The 24704-nt window shown below is 51.0% G+C and overlaps 1 protein-coding gene across 3 annotated transcripts in view; it reads right to left on the reverse strand.

Moving 5' to 3' along the window:
* The window catches only part of dgcr2 (DiGeorge syndrome critical region gene 2), a 79827-nt gene that overhangs the window by 35860 nt on the left and 19263 nt on the right, over positions 1-24704 (reverse strand). The window contains exons 4-8 of one of the 3 annotated variants that reach the window (XM_067978117.1): positions 16263-16388; positions 9966-10176; positions 9288-9370; positions 8934-9116; positions 4726-4770 (exon numbers count right to left, since the gene is read on the reverse strand). In XM_067978117.1, the coding sequence (XP_067834218.1) occupies positions 4726-4770; positions 8934-9116; positions 9288-9370; positions 9966-10176; positions 16263-16388 (648 nt within the window). The remainder of the gene's footprint in view (positions 1-4725; positions 4771-8933; positions 9117-9287; positions 9371-9965; positions 10177-16262; positions 16389-24704) is intronic. The other 2 variants (XM_067978119.1, XM_067978118.1) reach the window with 2 other exon arrangements.

A 24704-nucleotide genomic window follows, 5' to 3' on the forward strand; every position in this document is an offset into this window, starting at 1 on the left:
GTTGGTTCCTACATAGACCTCAACAACTGGATCCTCCCCCTCAAGCTCCAAGTTCTTTTCCAGCCATGAGATGTCCTTAACCCTGGCAGCTGGCAGACAACAAAGCCTTTGAGACTCCCGGTCGCTGCTGCAGAGAACAGCTGCATAATCCCCCTAACTATACTATCCCCTAACACTACCACATTCCTTTTCGCTCCCCTCCCTTGAATGGCCTCCTGTACCACAGTGCCATGGTCAGTTTGCCCATCCTTCCTGCAGTCTTTGTTCTCATCCATACAGGTAGCAAGTACCTCGTACCTGTTGGACAAGGTCAAAGGCTGAGGCTAGGCTGAGGCTCCTCCATCACTAGATCCTGAGTCCCCATACCTGCCTGACTCGCAGTCATATCCTCCTGTCCCTGACTATTAACCAAATCTAAACTACTACCTAACCTAATGCTGTGACTGCCTCCTGGATCAAAGTGTCCCGGTAACTCTCCCCCTCTCTGAGGCATCGCAATGTCTGCAGCTCGGACTCCAGCTCAACGACTCGGAGCCGAAGTTCCTCCAGCTGCAGACACTTACTGCAGATGTGGTTGCTCGGGATCTCACAACCACAGCTGTTCCGATACTCCTGGTTGCTGATACCACAGCTGTTCCGATACTCCTGGTTGCTGATACCACAGCTGTTCCGATACTCCTGGTTGCTGATACAACAGCTGTTCCAATACTCCTGGTTGCTGATACAACAGCTGTTCCGATACTCCTGGTTGCTGATACCACAGCTGTTCCGATACTCCTGGTTGCTGATATCACAGCTGTTCTCTAATACTCCTGATTGCTGATGTGCAGCCAAATATAGAGAAAAAAACAAGTCAGCTTGGAAGACAGGGCAAATATGTGAGGGCAAGGCTGGATTGCATCTATTTTAATGCAAGGAGTCTTGCGAATAAGGAGGATGAACTGAAGGTGTTGATAAACACATGGGAGTATGATATTGTTGCTGTCACAGAGACATGGTTGAGGGAGGGGCAAGACTGGCAGCTCAATATTCCGGGGTACAGAATCTTCAGGCGAGACAGAGGGGGAGGTATAAGAGGAGGGGGGGTCGCAATATTAATTAAAGAATCAATTACTGCCATAAGGAGGGATGATATATTAGCAGGTTCCTCTAATGAGGCCATATGGGTGGAGCTTAAAAACAAAAAGGGGGCAAGCACTTTGATGGGAGTGTACTATAGGCCCCCAAACAGTCAGGGGGAGATCGAGGAACAGATATGTAGGCAAATCTCAGAAAATTGTACAAATAATAGGGTAATAATCGTGGGGGATTTCAACTTCCCCAATATTAACTGGGATACTCAGAGTGTAAAAGGCTTAGAGGGTACAAAATTCTTAACGTGCATCCAGGAGAGCTTTTTGAGCCAGCATGTAGAAAGTCCTACAAGAGAGGGGGCGGTACTGGACCTAATTCGAGGGAATGTGGCCGGCCAAGTGGAAGAAGTGCTAGTAGGTGAGCACTTTGGTGACAGTGACCATAATTCGGTGAGATTTAAGGTGGTCATGGAAAAGGACAGGGAGGGGCCGGAAATAAAGGTTCTAAATTGGGGGAAGGCCGATTTTAATAGGATAAGGCAGGATCTGGCCAAAATGGACTGTGATCAGCTGCTTGTAGGAAAATCCACATCGGAGCAATGGGAGTCTTTCAGAAGGGAGATTGAGACCATACAATGGCAACATGTTCCCGTAAAGGTCAAGGGTGGTTCCAAGAACTCCAGGGAACCTTGGATGTCAGGGGATATACGAGAATGGATTAGGAAAAAAAGGAGGGCTTTTGGCAGATACAAAAGGCTAAAGACGGAGGAAGCCCTAGAGGAGTACAAAAAGTACAGGGGGATACTTAAAAAAGAAATTAGGAGATCAAGGAGGGGCCATGAAATAACACTGGCGAGCAAAATAAAGGAAAATCCTAAGATGTTTTATAAGTATATTAAGGGTAAGAGGATGACTAGGGAAAAAATAGGGCCCATTAGGGACAATAATGGCAATCTGTGTGTGGAGCCGGCAGATGTAGGAGGGGTTCTAAATGAATTTTTTGCATCTGTTTTCACTATGGAGAAGGACGATGTAGAAATACGGCAGGGGGACTGTGATATACTCGAACATATTAACATCGAGCGGGAGGAGGTATTGGCGGTTTTAGCAGGCCTAAAAATGGATAAATCCCCAGGCCCGGACGAAATGTATCCCAGGCTACTGTGTGAGGCAAAGGAGGAGATTGCGGGGGCTCTGACACATATATTCAGAACCTCTCTGGCCACAGGGGATGTGCCAGAGGACTGGAGAACCGCTAATGTAGTACCATTATTCAAGAAGGGGAGTAGGGAAAAACCGGGGAACTACAGGCCAGTGAGCCTAACATCAGTGGTAGGAAAATTATTGGAAAAAATTCTGAAGGACAAAATTAGTCTCCACTTGGAGAAGCAAGGATTAATCAGGGATAGTCAACATGGCTTTGTCAAGGGAAGATCATGTCTGACTAATTTGATTGAATTTTTTGAGGGGGTGACTCGGCGTGTGGATGAGGGTAACGCAGTGGATGTGGTATACATGGATTTCAGTAAGGCCTTCGATAAAGTCCCGCACAGGAGACTGGTCAAGAAGGTACGAGCCCATGGAATCCAGGGTGCCTTGGCACTTTGGATACAAAACTGGCTTAGTGGCAGAAGGCAGAGGGTGATGGTCGAAGGTTGTTTTTGTGACTGGAAGCCTGTGGCCAGTGGGGTACCACAGGGATCGGTGCTGGGTCCCTTGCTGTTTGTGGTCTACATTAATGACTTGGATATGAATGTAAAAGGTATGATATGTAAGTTCGCTGATGATACAAAGATTGGTAGGGTGGTAAATAGTGAGGAGGATAGCCTCAGTCTGCAGGACGATATAGATGGGTTGGTCAGATGGGCGGAACAGTGGCAAATGGAATTTAACCCAGAAAAGTGCGAGGTGATGCACTTTGGAGGGACTAACAAGGCAAGGGAATACACAATGAATGGGAGGACCCTAGGCAAGACAGAGGGTCAGAGGGATCTTGGTGTGCAAGTTCACAGATCCCTGAAGGCGGCGGAACAGGTAGATAAGGTGGTAAAGAAGGCATATGGGATACTTGCCTTTATTAGCCGAGGCATAGAATATAAGAGCAAGGAGGTTATGATGGAGCTGTATAAAACACTGGTTAGGCCACAGCTGGAGTACTGTGTGCAGTTCTGGTCGCCACACTACAGGAAGGATGTGATCGCTTTGGAGAGGGTGCAGAGGAGATTCACCAGGATGTTACCAGGGCTGGAGCGCTTCAGCTATGAAGAGAGACTGGGAAGATTGGGTCTGTTTTCCTTGGAGCAGAGGAGGCTGAGGGGGGACATGATTGAGGTGTACAAAATTATGAGGGGCACAGATAGGATGGATACTAAGGAGCTTTTTCCCTTCGTTGAGGGTTCTATAACAAGGGGACATAGATTCAAGGTAAAAGGCGGGAGGTTTAGAGGGGATTTGAGAAAGAACTTTTTCACCCAGAGGGTGGTTGGAGTCTGGAACTCACTGCCTGAAAAGGGTTGTGGAGGCAGGAACCCTCAACATTCAAGAAGCATTTGGATGAGCACTTGAAATGCCACAGCATACAAGGCTACGGACCAAATGCTGGAATATGGGATTAGAGTAGACAGGGCTGATGGCCGGCGCGGACACGATGGGCCGAAGGGCCTCTATCCGTGCTGTATGACTCTATGACACAGCTGTTCTCTAATACTCCTGATTGCTGATATCACAGCTGTTCCGATATGCGTTTGCTGATATCACAGCTGTTCCGATATGCGTTTGCTGATATCACAGCTGTTCCGATATGCGTTTGCTGATATCACAGCTGTTCCGATATGCGTTTGCTGATATCACAGCTGTTCCGATATGCGTTTGCTGATATCACAGCTGTTCCGATATGCGTTTGCTGATATCACAGCTGTTCCGATATGCGTTTGCTGATATCACAGCTGTTCCGATATGCGTTTGCTGATATCACAGCTGTTCCGATATGCGTTTGCTGATATCACAGCTGTTCCGATATGCGTTTGCTGATATCACAGCTGTTCTGATAGCCTGTATGACCTGCTGCTGCACAGTTCAGAGATGGAATGACTTAACACAGTATATTCGTAGAATTCTTGCTAATAATCCACTAAGCATTCAGCACACACTGACCGCTTGTATCAGTCAGTGTCTAATACTCACTGATGCATACAAACGAGCCATCACAGATTTGATCCTTGCACAGGCTGGGGGGGGGGGGGGGGGGGGAGGGAGCGTTGTAATTGACCTGAGCACCCCTGGTCTAGGGAAAAGGCAATGAAACACATCTAGACTTTCCTGTCCCTCTACTCTGTCCCATCAAACACTCCCAGGGCAGGTATAGCACACATCCTGCCAATCCCTTAAGTGGGATCCCTGGAGATACGATGTAATGACCGTTCTTGCCATTTCTCCAGAATTTCCACTGATCTTTCATTGATGTTAAGACGAAAGATCAGGAGACCTCCTTCAGAAATGTCTGCGTTTCCCCTCCTTCTTACTAATTCTGTAAGCAGCCACATAGAGCCCATCTTTCTATATCCCACACAAAGACAACTATTAGATCAGCAAACAGTCCAGAGGGTGAACCTGTGAACCGTGACAAAGGGGTTCAAAACGTCAGCTGCAGTACCTGAGACGAGGTACGAATCTCCACTCCTTCTGCTTTTTTCTTTACCTTTCAAACAGGGAGGCAGATAAATATTCAAACACTGCTCCTGAATGCTCTCTCACAATTCACCTCAAGCTGTGCTGCAGGTTTCAGTCACAACACAGGGGGGAATTCACCACTCCCCAGTATTAAACAAGCACTCAGCAACTACATTGGTGCACCAGCACTCTGAAAATAAACAGCAGAATGGGAGTTACGAGGTCTGTTCCTGTACGTGAGAGATTGAGATCGCACCCTACTGGTTATGATGGGAGTTACAAGGAGTGTCCCTGTATGTGAGCGATCGAGCCCCACTTGTTACGATGGGAGTTTCGAGGTTTGTATATGAGAGATCGAGTCCAACAGGAGCAGGATGGGTGGCGGCAGTTTGTACTGCTACCCACCCATGCGCAAGAGTTGGTAGGCGAGAGTAACCGAGGTCGAGATTGTTCTGGAGACAGGAGAAATTGAGGAATAAGATGAGACATGAGGTTGAACAAGGGTTGGTCTTCTTGGTCATGTTAAAAGTGTTCGTATTCTGTAAAGGTTTCAGTTCTGTGACTGGCCACCGAATGGAAATAAAACTTAATCCTGATTTTATAAACCAGCAAAATAGGTCCCCACAGGCAGCTCGGGTAAAGTCGACACAGAGCAGGAACACCCCCCGGTGAGGGACCGAATCACAGACCAGGAACACCCCCCGGTGAGGGACCGAATCACAGACCAGGAACACACCCCCCGGTGAGGGACCGAATCACAGACCAGGAACACCCCCCGGTGAGGGACCGAATCACAGACCAGGAACACACCCCCCGGTGAGGGACCGAATCACAGACCAGGAACACACTCTCCCGGTGAGGGACCGAATCACAGACCAGGAACACACCCCCCGGTGAGGGACCGAATCACAGACCAGGAACACCCCCCCGGTGAGGGACCGAATCACAGACCAGGAACACCCCCCCGGTGAGGGACCGAATCACAGACCAGGAACACCCCCCCGGTGAGGGACCGAATCACAGACCAGGAACACCCCCCCGGTGAGGGACCGAATCACAGACCAGGAACACCCCCCCGGTGAGGGACCGAATCACAGACCAGGAACACCCCCCCCCGGTGAGGGACCGAATCACAGACCAGGAACACCCCCCGGTGAGGGACCGAATCACAGACCAGGAACACACCCCCGGTGAGGGACCGAATCACAGACCAGGAACACACTCTCCCGGTGAGGGACCGAATCACAGACCAGGAACACACCCCCCGGTGAGGGACCGAATCACAGACCAGGAACACCCCCCGGTGAGGGACTGAATCACAGACCAGGAACACCCCCCCGGTGAGGGACCGAATCACAGACCAGGAACACCCCCCGGTGAGGGACCGAATCACAGACCAGGAACACCCCCTGGTGAGGGACCGAATCACAGACCAGGAACACCCCCCGGTGAGGGACCGAATCACAGACCAGGAACACCCCCCGGTGAGGGACTGAATCACAGACCAGGAACACCCCCCGGTGAGGGACTGAATCACAGACCAGGAACACCCCCCGGTGAGGGACCGAATCACAGACCAGGAACACACCCCCGGTGAGGGACCGAATCACAGACCAGGAACACACCCCCCGGTGAGGGACCGAATCACAGACCAGGAACACACTCTCCCGGTGAGGGACTGAATCACAGACCAGGAACACACCCCCCCGGTGAGGGACCGAATCACAGACCAGGAACACCCCCCGGTGAGGGACCGAATCACAGACCAGGAACACACCCCCCGGTGAGGGACCGAATCACAGACCAGGAACACCCCCCCGGTGAGGGACCGAATCACAGACCAGGAACACCCCCCCGGTGAGGGACCGAATCACAGACCAGGAACACACTCTCCCGGTGAGGGACCGAATCACAGACCAGGAACACACCCCCCGGTGAGGGACCGAATCACAGACCAGGAACACCCCCCGGTGAGGGACTGAATCACAGACCAGGAACACCCCCCGGTGAGGGACCGAATCACAGACCAGGAACACACCCCCCGGTGAGGGACTGAATCACAGACCAGGAACACCCCCCGGTGAGGGACCGAATCACAGACCAGGAACACCCCCCCGGTGAGGGACCGAATCACAGACCAGGAACACACTCCCCGGTGAGGGACCGTACAGCACCACCCCCGGTGAGGGATTGAGTCTCAGACCTGGTTTATTCACTGATCTCGGCTGAGGTACATCAGCCCTTTAGCTAGGGAGGAAATAAAAACAAATGAGATGGAGTCCCCGACTCCTCACTACTTCCCAGTGACCCCTGCACATGTGTTTCGACAGATTGAGCTCGTAATGACAAGGTCCCCACAGTCGAACAGCCAGTGGATACTGGATGGCTTAGCTCCCACGCAAAGAATGTCTATTCTGGCAAATCTGAGGCATCCAATCCAGAGTCAGCACTTTGGGGAGGAGCTGGATAATCTGCATCCCAGAGTACTAAAAGAGGTAGCCATGGAAATAGTGGATACATTACTTGTCATCGTCCAAAATTCTATAGATTTTGGAACAGTTCCTGCAGATTGGAGGGTGGCAAATGTAACCCCACTATTTAAAAAAGGAGGGAGAAAGCAGGGAACTACAGACCGGTTAGCCAAACATCAGTAGTAGGGAAACTGCGAGAGTCTATTATAAAGGATGTGATAACAGGACACTTAGAAAATATCAACGGGATTAGACTAAGTCAACATGGATTTATGAAAGGGAAATCATGTTTGACAAACCTACTGGAGATTTTTGAGGATGTAACTGGTAGAATAGATAAGTGAGAACCAGTGGATGTGGTTTATTTGGATTTTCAGGAGGCCTTTGATAAAGTCCCACATAAGAGGTTAGTGTGCAAAATTAAAGCACATGGGATTGGGGATAATATACTGGCATGGATTGGAAATTGGTTAACAGACAGGAAACAGAGAATAGGAATAAATGGGTCTTTTTCGGGGTGGCAGGCAGTGACTAGTGGGGTCCCGCAGGGATCAGTGCTTGGGCCCAAGATATTCACAATATAGATCAACGATTTGGATGAGGGAACCAAATGTAATATTTCTAAGTTTGCTGACGACACAAAACTAGGTGGGATCGTGAGTTGTGAGGAGGATGCAAAGAGGCTTCAAGGCAATTTAGACAAGTTGAGTGAGTGGGCAAATACATGGCAGATGCTGTATAATGTGGATAAATGTGAAGTTATCCACGTTGGAAGGAAAAACAGAAAGGCAGAGTATTATTTAAATGGTGATAGATTGGGAAATGTTGATGTACAAAGTGACCTGGGTGTCCTTGTACACCAGTCACTGAAAGCAAACATGCAGTTGCAACAAGCAGTTGGGAAGGCAAATAGTATGCTGGCCTTCATTACAAGAGGATTTGAGTACAGGAACAAGGATGTCTTATCGCAGTTATACAGGGCCTTGGTGAGACCACACCTGGAGTATTGTGTGCAGTTTTGGTCTCCTTATCTGAGGAAGGATATACTTGTCATAGAGGGAGTGCAACGAAGGTTTACCAGACTGATTCGTGGGATGGCAGGACTGTCGTATGAGGAGAGATTGGGTCGACTCGGCCTGTATTCAGTCAAGTTTAGAAGAATGAGAGGGGATCTCATTGAAACATATAAAATTCTGACAGGGCTAGACAGACTGGATGCAGGGAGGAAGTTTCCCCTAACTGGTGGGTCCAGAACGAGGGGTCACAGTCTCAGGATACGGGGTAGGACATTTAGGACTGAGATGAGGAGAAATTTCTTCACTCAGAGGTTGGTGAACCTGTGGAATTCTCTACCACAGAATGCTGTGGAGGCCAAGTCACTGAATATATTTAAGAAGGAGCTGGATAGATTTCTAGACACAAAAGGCATCAAGGCGCATGGAGAGAGAGTTGGAATATGGTATTGAGATAGAGGATCAGCCCTGATCACATTGAATGGCGGAGCAGGCTCGAAGGGCCGAATGGCCCACTCCTGCTCCTATTTTCTATGTTTCTATGAAAGGAGTAGAAGGGGCAGGCTATTTGGAGCCGAGGACCTGTGCCATTTCCTGTAGTCACTCCTTCCTATAACTGGGAAACAAAATGAATTGTTGACTTTCGAAATGACCAAAGCCGGGCTGGCAGGTGCCGATAGGCGAGCACCCTCCCGGTGCTCACTTACTTCTTTTGCAGAGGAATGCCGACTTCTCGTTGCAGTTCTCTGCATACCAGCTGTGTAATCCGTGGTGCCGCAGGCTGGGAAAGTGGAAGCATTGCAGCTGAGCGCATAACACGTTCTCCTGCTCAGAGATGGTCATCCCAAATATTGGCACCTTCTCCGGAGGGAGGAACACCTCTGTGGAACCTGCAGAGGGAACACAGCATTAACGCTGCGAAACTCACACTGTGACCTGCATTTGAAGGAAAATAAAATAGTCTCATGGGGGGGGGGGGGGGGGGAGGGGGCGGGGGAGGAGGAGGTATCCCGAGCAAACTGTACTGCGACTTACACCTACCATTCTGCCACCATACTTACTGCTCTTGTAGGCCACTTCCCACTGCCCCTCTAGTGAGGTGCTGCTTCGATTGGTTATCATGTACTGATAGCCAACCCAGAACCTGGAAAATAAATTCAGAACCTTCAACAAGAGAACAGCACACAGAGCGCCCAACCAGTGATCCCACAGAGCGCCCAACCAGTGATCCCACAGAGCGCCCAACCAGTGATCCCACAGAGCGCCCAACCAGTGATCCCACAGAGCGCCCAACCAGTGATCCCACAGAGCGCCCAACCAGTGATCCCACAGAGCGCCCAACCAGTGATCCCACAGAGCGCCCAACCAGTGATCCCACAGAGCGCCCAACCAGTGATCCCACTCATTCCAGCTTCACACCAACTCATCACCCTGAGATCTCAAACAAACACCATGCTGGTGAGTGAGAGGGGGAAAGGGGGAAAGCCCTCAGATATAACTCCAAGAGGTGGCCAGTACGCGAGGTGAAAGCAACACGAGACAAATGTCACTGCCTAGCTAGCCGCAGAGACTGATCAAAATCCTTTGTCCTGTGTACACAATACGCCAGTACCCTGTGTGTGACTCGGTGGTGTGATCCCTCCTGCCTTTCTCATCTCCCATCCCCATCTCCCGCTACCTACCCCCACACTCTCCCCTCTCCAACACTTTCCCACACCCTCTTCCCCCCCCCCCCTCACCTGCGCTGGTCCTTGCGGCTCAGTGACCTTTCCTCCAGGTCCCATTCTTCGGCCAGAATGAAACGCAGTTCCTGATCAGTAGTAAAGGTGGCCAGCGATCCATTCACTCGCTGACATGTCTGGACAGCGTCCCAATAGTTCTCACTGTTCAAATACACTCGGTAACAGCTCGCGGTCCCCTCATAGTGATGCCAGCCTGTTGGACACTTTCCTATCAACAAAACAGACTCACCGTATGTTCTTCTGACAATTACAGAAAAATGGAGAACACAGCAAGGGGATACATCATATTCAGAGCAGAAACACCCTCCAGAAATTCAACCGTGTAACACTGGGGTCCAGTACAGGTGTGGGCAGGTCGGTCACCGTGTACCACTGGCGGAGGGGGGGGGGGGGGGCAGGTCGGTCACCGCGTAACACTGGCGGAGGGGGGGGGGGGGGGGGCAGGTCGGTCACTGCGTAACACTGGCGGAGGGGGGGGGGGGGGCAGGTCGGTCACCGCGTAACACTGGCGGAGGGGGGGGGGGGCAGGTCGGTCACCGCGTACCACTGGCGGAGGGGGGGGGGGGGGCAGGTCGGTCACCGCGTAACACTGGCGGAGGGGGGGGGGGGGGGGGGGGGCAGGTCGGTCACCGCGTAACACTGGCGGAGGGGGGGGGGGGGGGCAGGTCGGTCACCGCGTACCACTGGCGGAGGGGGGGGGGGGGGGGCAGGTCGGTCACCGCGTAACACTGGCGGAGGGGGGGGGGGGGGGCAGGTCGGTCACCGCGTAACACTGGCGGAGGGGGGGGGGGGGGGGGCAGGTCGGTCACCGCGTAACACTGGCGGAGGGGGGGGGGGGGGGGGGGCAGGTCGGTCACCGCGTACCACTGGCGGAGGGGGGGGGGGGGGGGGGGGGCAGGTCGGTCACCGCGTAACACTGGCGGAGGGGGGGGGGGGGGGCAGGTCGGTCACCGCGTAACACTGGCGGAGGGGGGGGGGGGCAGGTCGGTCACCGCGTAACACTGGCGGAGGGGGGGGGGGGGGGGGCAGGTCGGTCACCGCGTAACACTGGCGGAGGGGGGGGGGGGGGGGGCAGGTCGGTCACCGCGTAACACTGGCGGAGGGGGGGGGGGGGGGGGGCAGGTCGGTCACCGCGTAACACTGGCGGAGGGGGGGGGGGGGGGGGGCAGGTCGGTCACCGTGTAACACTGGGGGGGGGGGGGGGCGCACGTTGGTCACCGTGTAACACTGGGGGTATCATACACATAGGTACGTGTCTGTCACTGTATAACACCACCAAAATTGGGTGGTATAGTTAACATTGATGAAGACTGCGACAAATTACAAGTAGACATAAATAAACTTACAGAATGGGCGTATAATTGGCATATGAATTTCAAAATAGATAAGTGTGAGATGGTGCATTTACGTGGGAAGAATAAGGAGGCCACATGCTCAGAAAATAAGAATCTAAATGGGGTAGAGATACACAAATCACTAAAAGCAGCAACACAGGCCATAAGGCCATAAAAAAAGCAAAGCACTGGAGTACATTTCTGGAGGGATACCCCAGTGAGGGTCAGCACATTCAGGAACTGTACCCCAGTGAGGGTCAGCACCTTCAGTGACTGTACCCCAGTGAGAGTCAGCACCTTCAGGGACTGTACCCCAGTGAGAGTCAGCACCTTCAGGAACTGTACCCCAGTGAGGGTCAGCACCTTCAGGAACTGTACCCCAGTGGGAGTCAGCACATTCAGGAACTGTACCCCAGTGAGAGTCAGCACCTTCAGGGACTGTACCCCAGAGAGAGTCAGCACCTTCAGGAACTGTACCCCAGAGAGAGTCAGCACCTTCAGGAACTGTACCCCAGAGAGAGTCAGCACCTTCAGGGACTGTACCCCAGTGAGAGTCAGCACCTTCAGGGACTGTACCCCAGTGAGAGTCGGCACCTTCAGGAACTGTACCCCAGTGAGGGTCAGCACCTTCAGGAACTGTACCCCAGAGAGAGTCAGCACCTTCAGGGACTGTACCCCAGTGAGAGTCAGCACCTTCAGGAACTGTACCCCAGAGAGAGTCAGCACCTTCAGGGACTGTACCCCAGTGAGAGTCAGCACCTTCAGGGACTGTACCCCAGTGAGAGTCAGCACCTTCAGGGACTGTACCCCAGTGAGAGTCAGCACCTTCAGGGACTGTACCCCAGTGAGAGTCAGCACCTTCAGGGACTGTACCCCAGTGAGAGTCAGCACCTTCAGGGACTGTACCCCAGAGAGAGTCAGCACCTTCAGGGACTGTACCCCAGTGAGAGTCAGCACCTTCAGGGACTGTACCCCAGTGAGAGTCAGCACCTTCAGGGACTGTACCCCAGTGAGAGTCAGCACCTTCAGGAACTGTACCCCAGAGACAGTCAGCACCTTCAGGGACTGTACCCCAGTGAGGGTCAGCACCTTCAGGAACCGTACCCCAGTGGGAGTCAGCACCTTCAGGAACTGTACCCCAGTGAGAGTCAGCACCTTCAGGAACTGTACCCCAGATAGAGTCAGCACATTCAGGGACTGTACCCCAGTGAGGGTCAGCACCTTCAGGAACCGTACCCCAGTGGGAGTCAGCACCTTCAGGAACCGTACCCCAGTGAGAGTCAGCACCTTCAGGAACCGTACCCCAGTGAGAGTCAGCACCTTCAGGAACTGTACCCCAGTGAGGGTCAGCACCTTCAGGAACTGTACCCCAGTGAGAGTCAGCACCTTCAGGAACTGTACCCGAGTGAGAGTCAGCACCTTCAGGAACTGTACCCCAGTGAGAGTCAGCACCTTCAGGAACTGTACCCCAGTGAGAGTCAGCACCTTCAGGAACTGTACCCCAGTGAGAGTCAGCACCTTCAGGAACTGTACCCCAGTGAGAGTCAGCACCTTCAGGAACTGTACCCCAGTGAGAGTCAGCACCTTCAGGAACTGTACCCCAGTGAGGGTCAGCACCTTCAGGAACTGTACCCCAGTGAGGGTCAGCACCTTCAGGAACTGTACCCCAGTGAGGGTCAGCACCTTCAGGAACTGTACCCCAGATAGAGTCAGCACCTTCAGGGACTGTACCCCAGAGAGAGTCAGCACCTTCAGGAACTGTACCCCAGATAGAGTCAGCACCTTCAGGAACTGTACCCCAGTGAGAGTCAGCACCTTCAGGGACTGTACCCCAGAGAGAGTCAGCACCTTCAGGGACTGTACCCCAGTGAGAGTCAGCACCTTCAGGAACTGTACCCCAGTGAGAGTCAGCACCTTCAGGAACTGTACCCCAGTGGGAGTCAGCACCTTCAGGAACTGTACCCCAGTGAGAGTCAGCACCTTCAGGAACTGTACCCCAGTGAGAGTCAGCACCTTCAGGAACTGTACCCCAGAGAGAGTCAGCACCTTCAGGGACTGTACCCCAGAGAGAGTCAGCACCTTCAGGAACTGTACCCCAGTGAGAGTCAGCACCTTCAGGAACTGTACCCCAGTGAGAGTCAGCACCTTCAGGAACTGTACCCCAGTGAGGGTCAGCACCTTCAGGAACTGTACCCCAGTGAGGGTCAGCACCTTCAGGAACTGTACCCCAGTGAGGGTCAGCACCTTCAGGAACTGTACCCCAGTGAGGGTCAGCACCTTCAGGAACTGTACCCCAGTGAGGGTCAGCACCTTCAGGAACTGTACCCCAGTGAGGGTCAGCACCTTCAGGAACTGTACCCCAGTGAGGGTCAGCACCTTCAGGAACTGTACCCCAGTGAGGGTCAGCACCTTCAGGAACTGTACCCCAGTGAGGGTCAGCACCTTCAGGAACTGTACCCCAGTGAGGGTCAGCACCTTCAGGAACTGTACCCCAGTGAGGGTCAGCACCTTCAGGAACTGTACCCCAGTGAGGGTCAGCACCTTCAGGAACTGTACCCCAGTGAGGGTCAGCACCTTCAGGAACTGTACCCCAGTGAGGGTCAGCACCTTCAGGAACTGTACCCCAGTGAGGGTCAGCACCTTCAGGAACTGTACCCCAGTGAGGGTCAGCACCTTCAGGAACTGTACCCCAGTGAGGGTCAGCACCTTCAGGAACTGTACCCCAGTGAGGGTCAGCACCTTCAGGAACTGTACCCCAGTGAGGGTCAGCACATTCAGGAACTGTACCCCAGTGAGGGTCAGCACCTTCAGGAACTGTACCCCAGTGAGGGTCAGCACCTTCAGGAACTGTACCCCAGTGAGGGTCAGCACCTTCAGGAACTGTACCCCAGTGAGGGTCAGCACCTTCAGGAACTGTACCCCAGTGAGGGTCAGCACCTTCAGGAACTGTACCCCAGTGAGGGTCAGCACCTTCAGGAACTGTACCCCAGTGAGGGTCAGCACCTTCAGGAACTGTACCCCAGTGAGGGTCAGCACCTTCAGGAACTGTACCCCAGTGAGGGTCAGCACCTTCAGGAACTGTACCCCAGTGAGGGTCAGCACCTTCAGGAACTGTACCCCAGTGAGGGTCAGCACCTTCAGGAACTGTACCCCAGTGAGGGTCAGCACCTTCAGGAACTGTACCCCAGTGAGGGTCAGCACCTTCAGGAACTGTACCCCAGAGAGGGTCAGCACTTTCAGGAACTGTACCCCAGAGAGAGTCCGCACCTTCAGGAACTGTACCCCAGAGAGAGTCCGCACCTTCAGGAACTGTACCCCAGAGAGAATCAGCACCTTCAGGAACTGTACCCCAGAGACAGTCAGCACCTTCAGGAACTGTACCCCAGGGAGAGTCAGCACCTTCAGGAACCGTACCCCAGTGAGAGTCAGCACCTTCAGGAACTGTACCCCAGTGAGGGTCAGCACCTTCAGGGACTGTACCACAGAGAGAGTCAGCACCTTCAGGAACTGTACCCCAGAGAGAGTCAGCACCTTCAGGGACTGTACCCCAGTGAGAGTCAGCACCTTCAGGAACTGTACCCCAGAGAGAGTCAGCACCTTCAGGAACTGTACCCCAGTGAGAGTCCGCACCTTCAGGAACTGTACCCCAGAGAGAGTCAGCACCTTCAGGAACTGTACCCCAGTGAGAGTCAGCACCTTCAGGAACTGTACCCCAGAGAGAGTCAGCACCTTCAGGAACTGTACCCCAGTGAGAGTCGGCACCTTCAGGAACTGTACCCCAGTGAGAGTCAGCACCTTCAGGAACTGTACCCCAGAGAGAGTCAGCACCTTCAGGAACTGTACCGCAGTGAGAGTCAGCACCTTCAGGAACTGTACCCCAGTGAGAGTCAGCACCTTCAGGAACTGTACCCCAGATAGAGTCAGCACCTTCAGGAACTGTACCCCAGTGAGAGTCAGCACCTTCAGGAACTGTACCCCAGATAGAGTCAGCACCTTCAGGGACTGTACCCCAGAGAGAGTCAGCACCTTCAGGAACTGTACCCCAGTGAGAGTCAGCACCTTCAGGAACTGTACCCCAGTGAGAGTCAGCACCTTCAGGAACTGTACCCCAGTGAGAGTCGGCACCTTCAGGAACTGTACCCCAGAGAGAGTCAGCACCTTCAGGGACTGTACCCCAGGGAGAGTCAGCACCTTCAGGGACTGTACCCCAGGGAGAGTCAGCACCTTCAGGGACTGTACCCCAGGGAGAGTCAGCACCTTCAGGAACTGTACCCCAGTGAGAGTCAGCACCTTCAGGGACTGTACCCCAGAGAGAGTCAGCACCTTCAGGAACTGTACCCCAGTGAGAGTCAGCACCTTCAGGAACTGTACCCCAGTGAGAGTCAGCACCTTCAGGAACTGTACCCCAGTGAGAGTCAGCACCTTCAGGAACTGTACCCCAGGGAGAGTCAGCACCTTCAGGAACTGTACCCCAGGGAGAGTCAGCACCTTCAGGAACTGTACCCCAGAGAGAGTCAGCACCTTCAGGAACTGTACCCCAGTGGGAGTCAGCACCTTCAGGAACTGTACCCCAGAGAGATTCAGCACCTTCAGTGACTGTACCCCAGGGAGAGTCAGTACCTTCAGGAACTGTACCCCAGTGGGAGTCGGCACCTTCAGGAACTGTACCCCAGGGAGAGTCGGCACCTTCAGCGACTGTACCCCAGGGAGAGTCAGTACCTTCAGGAACTGTACCCCAGCGGGAGTCAGAACTCGTGAAAGCAGGCCAGAAAATTAGAAGGACGTACAGGACATTTCAACATCAAATTGGGAATAAGGCAGCTCCAGAACAGTGAGTCTGTCCCCAGTGGCTCCTCCCAGTTACAGCAAATGAGTAAAATCCTTAGAGCCCCTCCAAGGTTTGGATTTTTGAGGAGCTGGGGCACGAGTCAAGATAATGAGACAGTACTCTCCAACTTACGGCTGAACTGGAAGGGCTGGGCCACATTGACGGGGTAGAAGCGGGTGTCGTCAGCTCCTCTGCCACGCCCATGTTTCAGGTCCACAGTTTCCTTCACGTGGTATACCCGGTGATCGCCAGTTACACCTACCAGGAAAACCAGGCAAAAGGTGAAATCAGGGCAAGCGCTGCCTATTACACCAGCCGAACCACCAAACCATTTCCCAAAACCCACAGCAGTAACTGAAGGCATTGCACCATCCTCCTGGGGCTGTTCCATCGAGTACTGCTCTGCAGGAATGTCGGAGGTGGTGCCAATCGACTGGAGTGAGTCAGCTTGTTTATGGTGTTCAAACTGCGAGCGAGCTGGGAACTTACAAATTCAGCCTTTAACAGAATCTCTGGGGGCACCGTGTCCCCATCACTCCCCCGACCCTGCCAGTGTCACAACTTCCCAGGAGGTTGTTGTAGTTCCCAGAGAGGGTCTCTCCTCTGCACCATCCTTTTCAACATTCACTTCAACTTCCAGAAGACCATTAGAGATAGGAGCAGGAGTAGGCCATTCGGCCCCTCGAGCTTGCTCCGCCATTTAATAAGATCATGGCTGCTCTGATTTTTGCCTCAACTCCACTTTCCCACTCTTTCCCCATATCCTTTGACTCCCTTGCTGATCAAAAATTTGTCTAACTCAGCCTTGAATGTATTTAATGACTCAGCCTCGACAGCTTTTTGGGGTAAAGAATTCCAAAGATTCACGGTCCTCTGGGAGAAGAAATTCCTCCTAATTTCCGTCTTAAACAGGCGACCCCTTATTCTGAGACTATGCCCTCTAGTTTTAGATTCCCCCATGAGGGGTAACATCCTCTCAGCACCTACCCTATCGAGTCCCCTCAGAATGTTATATGTTTCAATAAGATCTCCTCTCATTCTTCTAAACTCCAATGAGTATAGACCCAACCTGTTCAACCTTTCCTCATAAGACAACCCTTCCATACCCCCAATCAACCGAGTGAACCTTCTCTGAACTGCCTCCAATGCAAGTATGTCCTTCCTTAAATAAGGGCACCAGAACTGTACGCAGCACTCCAGGTGTGGTCTCACCAGCACCCTGTACAGTTGTAGCATGACTTCCCTGCTTTTATACTCCATCCCCCTAGAAATAAAGGCCAATATTCCGTTTGCCTTCCAGATTACCTGCTGCACCTGTATGTTGACTTTTTGTGTTTCACGTACGAGGACACCCAGATCCCTCTGTACCGCAGCATTTTGTAGTATTTCTCCATTCAAATAATATTTTGCTTTTTTATTTTTCCTCCCAAAGTGGATGACTTCACATTTTCCCACATTCTATTCCATCCGCCAAATTTTTGCCCATTCCCTTAACCTGTCAATATCCCTTTGCAGACACTTTGTGTCCTCATCACAACTTGCTTTTCCACCTATCTTTGTATCATCAGCAAATTTGGCCACAAGACACTCTGTTCCTCATCCAAGTCATTGATATATATTGTAAATAGTTGAGGCCCCAGCACTGAGCCCTGCGGCACCCCACTAGTTACAGATTGCCATTTTGAAAATGACCCTTTTATCTTGACTCTTTGTTTTCTGTTAGTTAACCAATCCTCTATCCATGCCAGTATATTATCCCCAACACCATGAGCTCTTATCTTGTGCAGTAATCTTTTATGTGGCACCTTATCGAATGCCTTCTGGAAATCCAAATATACTGCATCCATTGGTTCCCCTTTATCCACCCTGCCCGTTACTTCCTCAAAGAACTCTAATAAATTTGTCAGACATGATTTCCCCTTCATAAAACCATGTTGACTCCCCTTGATTGTATTATGAGTCTCCAAATGTCCTGCTACTACTTCCTTAATCATGGATTCTGGCATTTTTCCCAATGACGGATGTTAGGCTAACTGGTCTATAGTTACCTGCTTTCTGTCTCACTCCCTTCTTGAATAGGGGTGTTACATTTGCAGTTTTCCAATCTGCTGGGACCTTTCCAGAATCGTGAATTCTGGAAGATTACAACCAATGCATCCACTATCTTTGTAGCCACTTCCTTTAAGACCCTCGGATGCAAGCCATCAGGTCCAGGGGACTTGTCAGCCTTTAGACCCACTAGTTTACCTAGTACTTTTTCTCTCGTGATAGTGATTGTTTTTAGTTCTTCCCTCCCCTTTGCCCCTTGATTTTCTACTATTATTGGTATATTATTAGTGTCTTCTACTGTGAAGACAGATACAAAATATCTTCAATTCTTCTGCCATTTCCTTGTTTTCCATTATTATTTCCCCAGTCTCATCCTCTAAGGGACCAATGTTTACTTTAGCTACCCTCTTCCTTTTTATATACTTGTAGAAGCTTTTACTGTCAGTTTTTATATTTCTTGCTAGTTTACTCTCATCATTTATTTTCTCCCTCTTTATTATTCTTTTAGTCATCCTTTGCTGGTTTTTAAAGTTTCCCAATCTTTGAGCTTACCAGTAATCTTTGCCATGTTGTATGCTTTTTCTTTTAACCTGATACCATCCTTTACTTCCTTAGTTAGCCATGGTTGGTTCACCCTTTTTGTGGAGTCTTTCCTCCTCACAGGGATATATTTTTGTTGCGAGTCATAAAATATCTTTTTAAATGTTTGCCACTGCTTATCCACCATCATACCATCTAATCTGTTTACCCAGTCCACTTTAGCCAATTCCGTCCTCATTCCTTTATAATTGCCCTTATTTAAGTTTAATACAGTAGTTTCAGACCCAAGATCCTCACTCTCAAACTGGATGTGAAATTCTATCATGTTCTGATCACTGCTTCCCAAAGGATCCTTTACGTTGAGATCATTAATTAATCCTGTTTCGTTACCCATTACCAGATCCAAAATGGCCTGTTCCCTGGTTGGTTCCCCGACGTATTGATCTAAGAAACAGTCCCTACTACACTCTATGAACTCCTCCTCGGGGCTATTTTTGCCAATTTGATTTGTCCAATCTATGTGAAAGTTAAAATCGCCCATGATTATTGCATTACCTTTTTTACAAGCCCCCCTTACTTCCCGATTTATATTTTGCCCTACAGTGTAGCTGTTAGGGGACCTATATACCACTCCCACCAGTGATTTCTTTCCCTTGCTATTTCTTACCTCCACCCAAATTGATTCAACATCTTGATCTTCTGAGCCAAGATCATTTCTCACTATTATACCAATTTCATCCTTTATTAACAGAGCTACCCCACCACCTTTACCTTTTTTCCTATCCTTCTGGAATGTTAAATAACCCTGAATATTTAGCTCCCAACCTTGGTCACCTTGCAACCACGTCTCTGTAATGGCCACGAGGTCATTCCCATTTGTTTCTATTTGTCCTGTCAATTCATCGATCTTATTACGAATGCTGCGCGCATTCAGATATAGAACCTTTAATTTTGTCTTTAGATCATTCTTTCCTACCCCAGCCCCATTTGCTAGTGCACTCTTATGTTTGTTCGCTCTGTTCCTTCCTGACACACTCTGTTTGTCATTACCCCCATCACTTTCCTGTACTACTTCCTTGTCTTTTCTCTTTATCAATCTATACTTCGCCCCACCTGAGCCCTCCCCCCCTCTATTTAGTTTAAAGCCTTCTCTACCGCCCTAGTTGTTCGGTTTGCCAGAACACTGGTCCCAGCGGGGTTCAGGTGAAGCCCGCCCCAACGGAACAGCTCCCTCTTTCCCCAGTACTGGTGCCAGTGCCCCAAGAATCGAAACCCACTTCTCCCACACCAATCTTTGAGCCACGCATTCATCTCTCTGATCTGATTGACCCTGTGCCAATTTCCTCCTATCTTGACTCTACCTTTTCTCCCCTTGTCCTGTCTCTTCCGGCCTACATCTGTGACTCTTCTGACGTCCTCCGCCACTTTAGCAGTTTCCAGTTTCGCGGCCCTAACCATCTCCTTTTGACCATTACCTCTACACCTCCATCCCCTACCAGGATGGCCTGTGGGCCCTCCACTTCTTCCTTGAACAGAGGCCCAACCAGTCCCCATCCACCACCACCCTCCTCCACCTGGCTGAACTTCTTACGTTGAATAACTTCAAGGAAGAAGATGCTGCCAGAGATGTATTTGAGATACTGGATGGGCTAAAAATTGATAAAGAGGAGGTACTGGAAAGGCTAGCTGTACTTAAAGTAGATAAGTCACCCAGTCCGGATGGGATGCATCCTAGGCTGCTGAGGGAAGTAAAGGTGGAAATTGTGGAGGTACTGGCCATAATCTTCCAATCATCCTTAGATACGGGGGTGGTGCCAGACGACTGGAGAATTGCAGATGTTACACCCTTGTTCAATAAAGGGTGTAAGGATAAACCCAGCAACTACAGGCCGGTCAGTTTAACCTCAGCGGTGGGGAAACTTTTAGAAACGATAATCCGGGACACAATTAACAGTCACTTGGACACGTGTGGATTGATTAGGGAAAGCCAGCACAGATTTGTTAAAGGCAAATTGTGTTTAACCAACTTGATGGAGCTTTTTTGATGAGGTAACAGAGAGGGTAGATGAGGGCAATGCAGTTGATGTGGTGTATACGGACTTCCAAAAAGCGTTTGATAAAGTGCCGTATGGTAGGCTTATCAAGATTGCAGCCCATGGAATAAAGGGGGCAGTAGCAACAGGGATACAGAATTGGCTATGGGACAGGAAACAGAGTAGTGGTGAACGATTGTTTTTCAGACTGGAGGGAGGTGTACAGTGGTGCTCCCCAGGGGTCGGTGCTGGGACCACTGTTTTCCTTGATATATATTAATGACTTGGACTTGGGTGTACAGGGCACAATTTCAAAATTTACAGATGACACCAAACTTGGAAAGGTAGTAAACAGTGAGGAGGATAGTGATAGACTTCAAGAGGATATAGACGTGGAATGGGCGGACACGTGGCAGGTGAAGTTTAATGTAGAAAAATGCAAAGTGATACATTTCAGTATGAAGAACGAGGAGAGGCAATATAAACTCGAGGGCACAACTATAAAAGGGGTACAGGAACAGTGAGATCTGGGGGTATATGTGCACAAATCGTTGAAGGTGACAGGACAGATTGAGAAAGTAGTTTAAAAAAGCATATGGGATCCTGGGCTTTATAAATAGTACAAAAGTATGGAAGTCATGATGAACCTTTATAAAACACTGGTTCAGCCACAGCTGGAGTATTGTGTCCAGTTCTGGGCACCGCACCTTAGGAGAGAGTGCAGAAGAGATTTACTGGAATGATTCCAGTGATGAGGGACTTTAATTACGTGGATAGACTGGAGAAGCTGGGGTTGTTCTCCTTGGAACAGAGACGGTTGTGAGGAGATTTGATAGAGGTATTCAAAATCATGAAGGGTCTAGACAGAGTAGATAGAGAGAAACTGTTCCCATTGGCGGAAGGGTCAAGAACCAGAGGACATAGATTTGAGGTGATATGAGGAAAAACATTTTTACACAGAGAGTGGTTAGGATCTGGAATGCACTGCCCGAGGGGGTGGTGGAGGCAGATTCAATCATGACCTTCAAAAGGGAACTGGATAAGTACTTGAAAGGAAAAAATTTGCAGGGCTACAGAGATAGGGCGGAGGAGTGGGACTAGCTGGATTGCTCTTGCATAAAGCTGGTGCAGACTCGATGGGCTGAATGGCCTCCTTCTGTGCTGTAACCTTTCTAAGATTCTCCTTTGACCCCACTCACTTCCTCCAAATAAAAGATGTCACTATGGGAACCTGTATGGGTCCCAGATATGCTCGCCTTTTTGTGGGATACGTGGACCATTCCTTGTTCCAGTCCTTCTCAGGTCCCCTCCCTCATCTCTTTCGGTACATTGATGACTGTATTGGTCCCATTTCCTGCTCTCGCCTCGAACTGGAAAATTTCATCAACTTTGCTTCCAATTTCCACTCTTCCCTCGACTTCACGTGGTCCATCTCCGACTCTTCCCTGCCTCAACTTCTCTATCTCCATTTCTGAGGATAGCCAGAATATATAATAATATCTATTATAAGCCCACCGACTCCCATACCTATCTTGATTACACTCCCTCCCACCCCGCTTTCTGTAAGCTCTCTATTCTCTTCTCCCAGTTTCTCAGTCTCCCCGTCTCCATCGCATCTGTTCCGACGATACCGTCTTCCACACCAATGCTTCCAATTTGTCTTCCATTTTCCTCAATGGATTCCCCTCCACTGTAGTTGACAGGGCCCTCGACCACGTCCGTCCTATTCCCCGCACTTCTGCCCTCACCCCTGCCCTTCCAGAACCATGATAGGGTCCCTCTTGTCCTCACCTACCACCCCACCAGCCTCCACATTCAACAGATCATCCTCCACCATTTCTGCCACCTCCAGCGCGATCCCACCACCAAACACATCGTCCTCTCCTCTCCCCTTTCAGCATTCCGAAGGGACTGTTCCCTCCGCGACACCCTGATCCACTCTTCCATCACCCCCATCACCCACTCTCCTCCCCACAGCATCTTCCCGTGCGAGCGCAGGAGATGCAACACCTGCCCCTTCACCTCCTCTCTTCCCACCGTCCAGGGCCCCAAACACTCCTTCCAGGTGAAACAGCGATTTACTTGTACTTCTTTCAATTTAATATACTGTATTCGCTGCTCACGATGCGGCCTCCGATGAGACCAAACACAGATTGGGTGATCACTTTGCTGAACACCTGCGTTCGTCCGCAAACGTGACCCTGACCTGCCGGTCACTTGCCCTTGCCACTCCCACTCCCACTCCCACTCCCACTCCCACTCCCACTCCCACTCCCACTCCCACTCCCACTCCCACTCTGTCCTCTTACGCTGTTCCAATGAAGCTCGGTGGAAGCTCGAGGAGCAGCACCTCGTCTTTCGATTAGGCACTTTACAACCTTCCGGACTCAACACTGATTTCAATAACTTCAGATCAGAACCACTGCTCCCATTTTTTTGGACAGCAGGAGCTGGTAATGGTTCTGCTACTGCCGCCATTTACAGCTCCTCCTGACCCATCTTTTGTTTCTTTACTTGTCCCATTCCCACCCTCCTTGCCTTGCACCATCATCCCTTTTATCATTTAATCACTCCTGCCCTCCACCCTATCACAGGCCTTCCCTTTTGTTCTTTCCTCTCCTCCCCTCCCTCCCCCCTGGCTCTGTACTTGCTTAAAAACGTTAACATCCTCCAGTTCTGATGAAAGGTCTTTGACCGGAAACTCTGTTTCTTTCTCCACAGATGCTGCCTCACTTGCTGAGCTTCTCCAGCATTTTCTATTTTTCTTTCAGATTTCCAGGATCCGCAGTATTTTGCTTTTGAAAGGATCTGAAAGAACCCATTCAGGAGTCAGACAATAGGCACTGATGAAGGCAGTGCAAGATGGAGAGTGAATTGTGCAGATACAATTCGTTTAGTTATTCACAAACTTTTACATTATATGAAAAAACTGCAATTGAGTTTTTGGAAAGATTCTTTGGAGCAATTTGCTTGGTTTGCTGGGATGGTCCCTCACTCTCACCTTCATTTGATGAACAGGATCAACAGAGAATAAGGCGGTAGAAAGTGGTTGAGATGGAATAAATTTTTATATCATCCAATGACGTTGAAGAAATGTCAGTAAGTTTGCGCCCATGAATAAACGTGACGGTGACTGTGTCTGACAATGTTAGTTTCATTGCTTGATCTGTTTCTGTTCAGTTCCAAACAGTACTTTTTCCTCGAGATGAGATTGACGGCTCCAGACACCAGGGCTCTGGGCTGTCTGGTCTCCAGCATTCAGGAGAGAGCTGCTGCCTCCCTCCTCCTCCGTGAGGTAAAATCCAGCACAGACCATAATAAGCCCTGACCGACCCAGCACAGTCACCAGGCTGATGGTGAGTGGGAGTTTCAGATAGCCATATATAATATCCATGGAGTGTACCAGCTCTGCCTTTGTATATGTGTGTCTTTTACATGAATTAGTTCAATGGAACAAGGACCTGGCCAACACTCGGGGCCACCCCCCCCCACCCCGAGATATGTCCCCAGTTTCCTCAGGGCAGGGCCCGGTATCCCTGGGGTAAGGCAGGGCCCCCAGCGCCCTGTAACCTCCTTTCCCTGCCAGATATGGGGTGTGCACTGCGAGCTTTCAGTGAGATATGGAAACATTGTGGTGAACCGACCCCTCACCCTCTCCCCCGACCCTGAACCGACCCCTCACCCTCTCCCCCGACCCTGAACCGACCCCTCACCCTCTCCCCGACCCTGAACCGACCCCTCACCCTCTCCCCCGACCCTGAACCGACCCCTCACCCTCTCCCCCGACCCTGAACCGACCCCTCACCCTCTCCCCCGACCCTGAACCGACCCCTCACCCTCTCCCCTGGCCCCTCACCCCCGACCCTGAACCGACCCCTCACCCCCGACCCTGAACCGACCCCTCACCCCCGACCCTGAACCGACCCCTCACCCCCGACCCTGAACCGACCCC

This window comes from Heptranchias perlo, unplaced genomic scaffold (genome assembly GCF_035084215.1).
Source record: "Heptranchias perlo isolate sHepPer1 unplaced genomic scaffold, sHepPer1.hap1 HAP1_SCAFFOLD_228, whole genome shotgun sequence".
In the NCBI taxonomy this organism is placed as follows: domain Eukaryota; kingdom Metazoa; phylum Chordata; class Chondrichthyes; order Hexanchiformes; family Hexanchidae; genus Heptranchias; species Heptranchias perlo.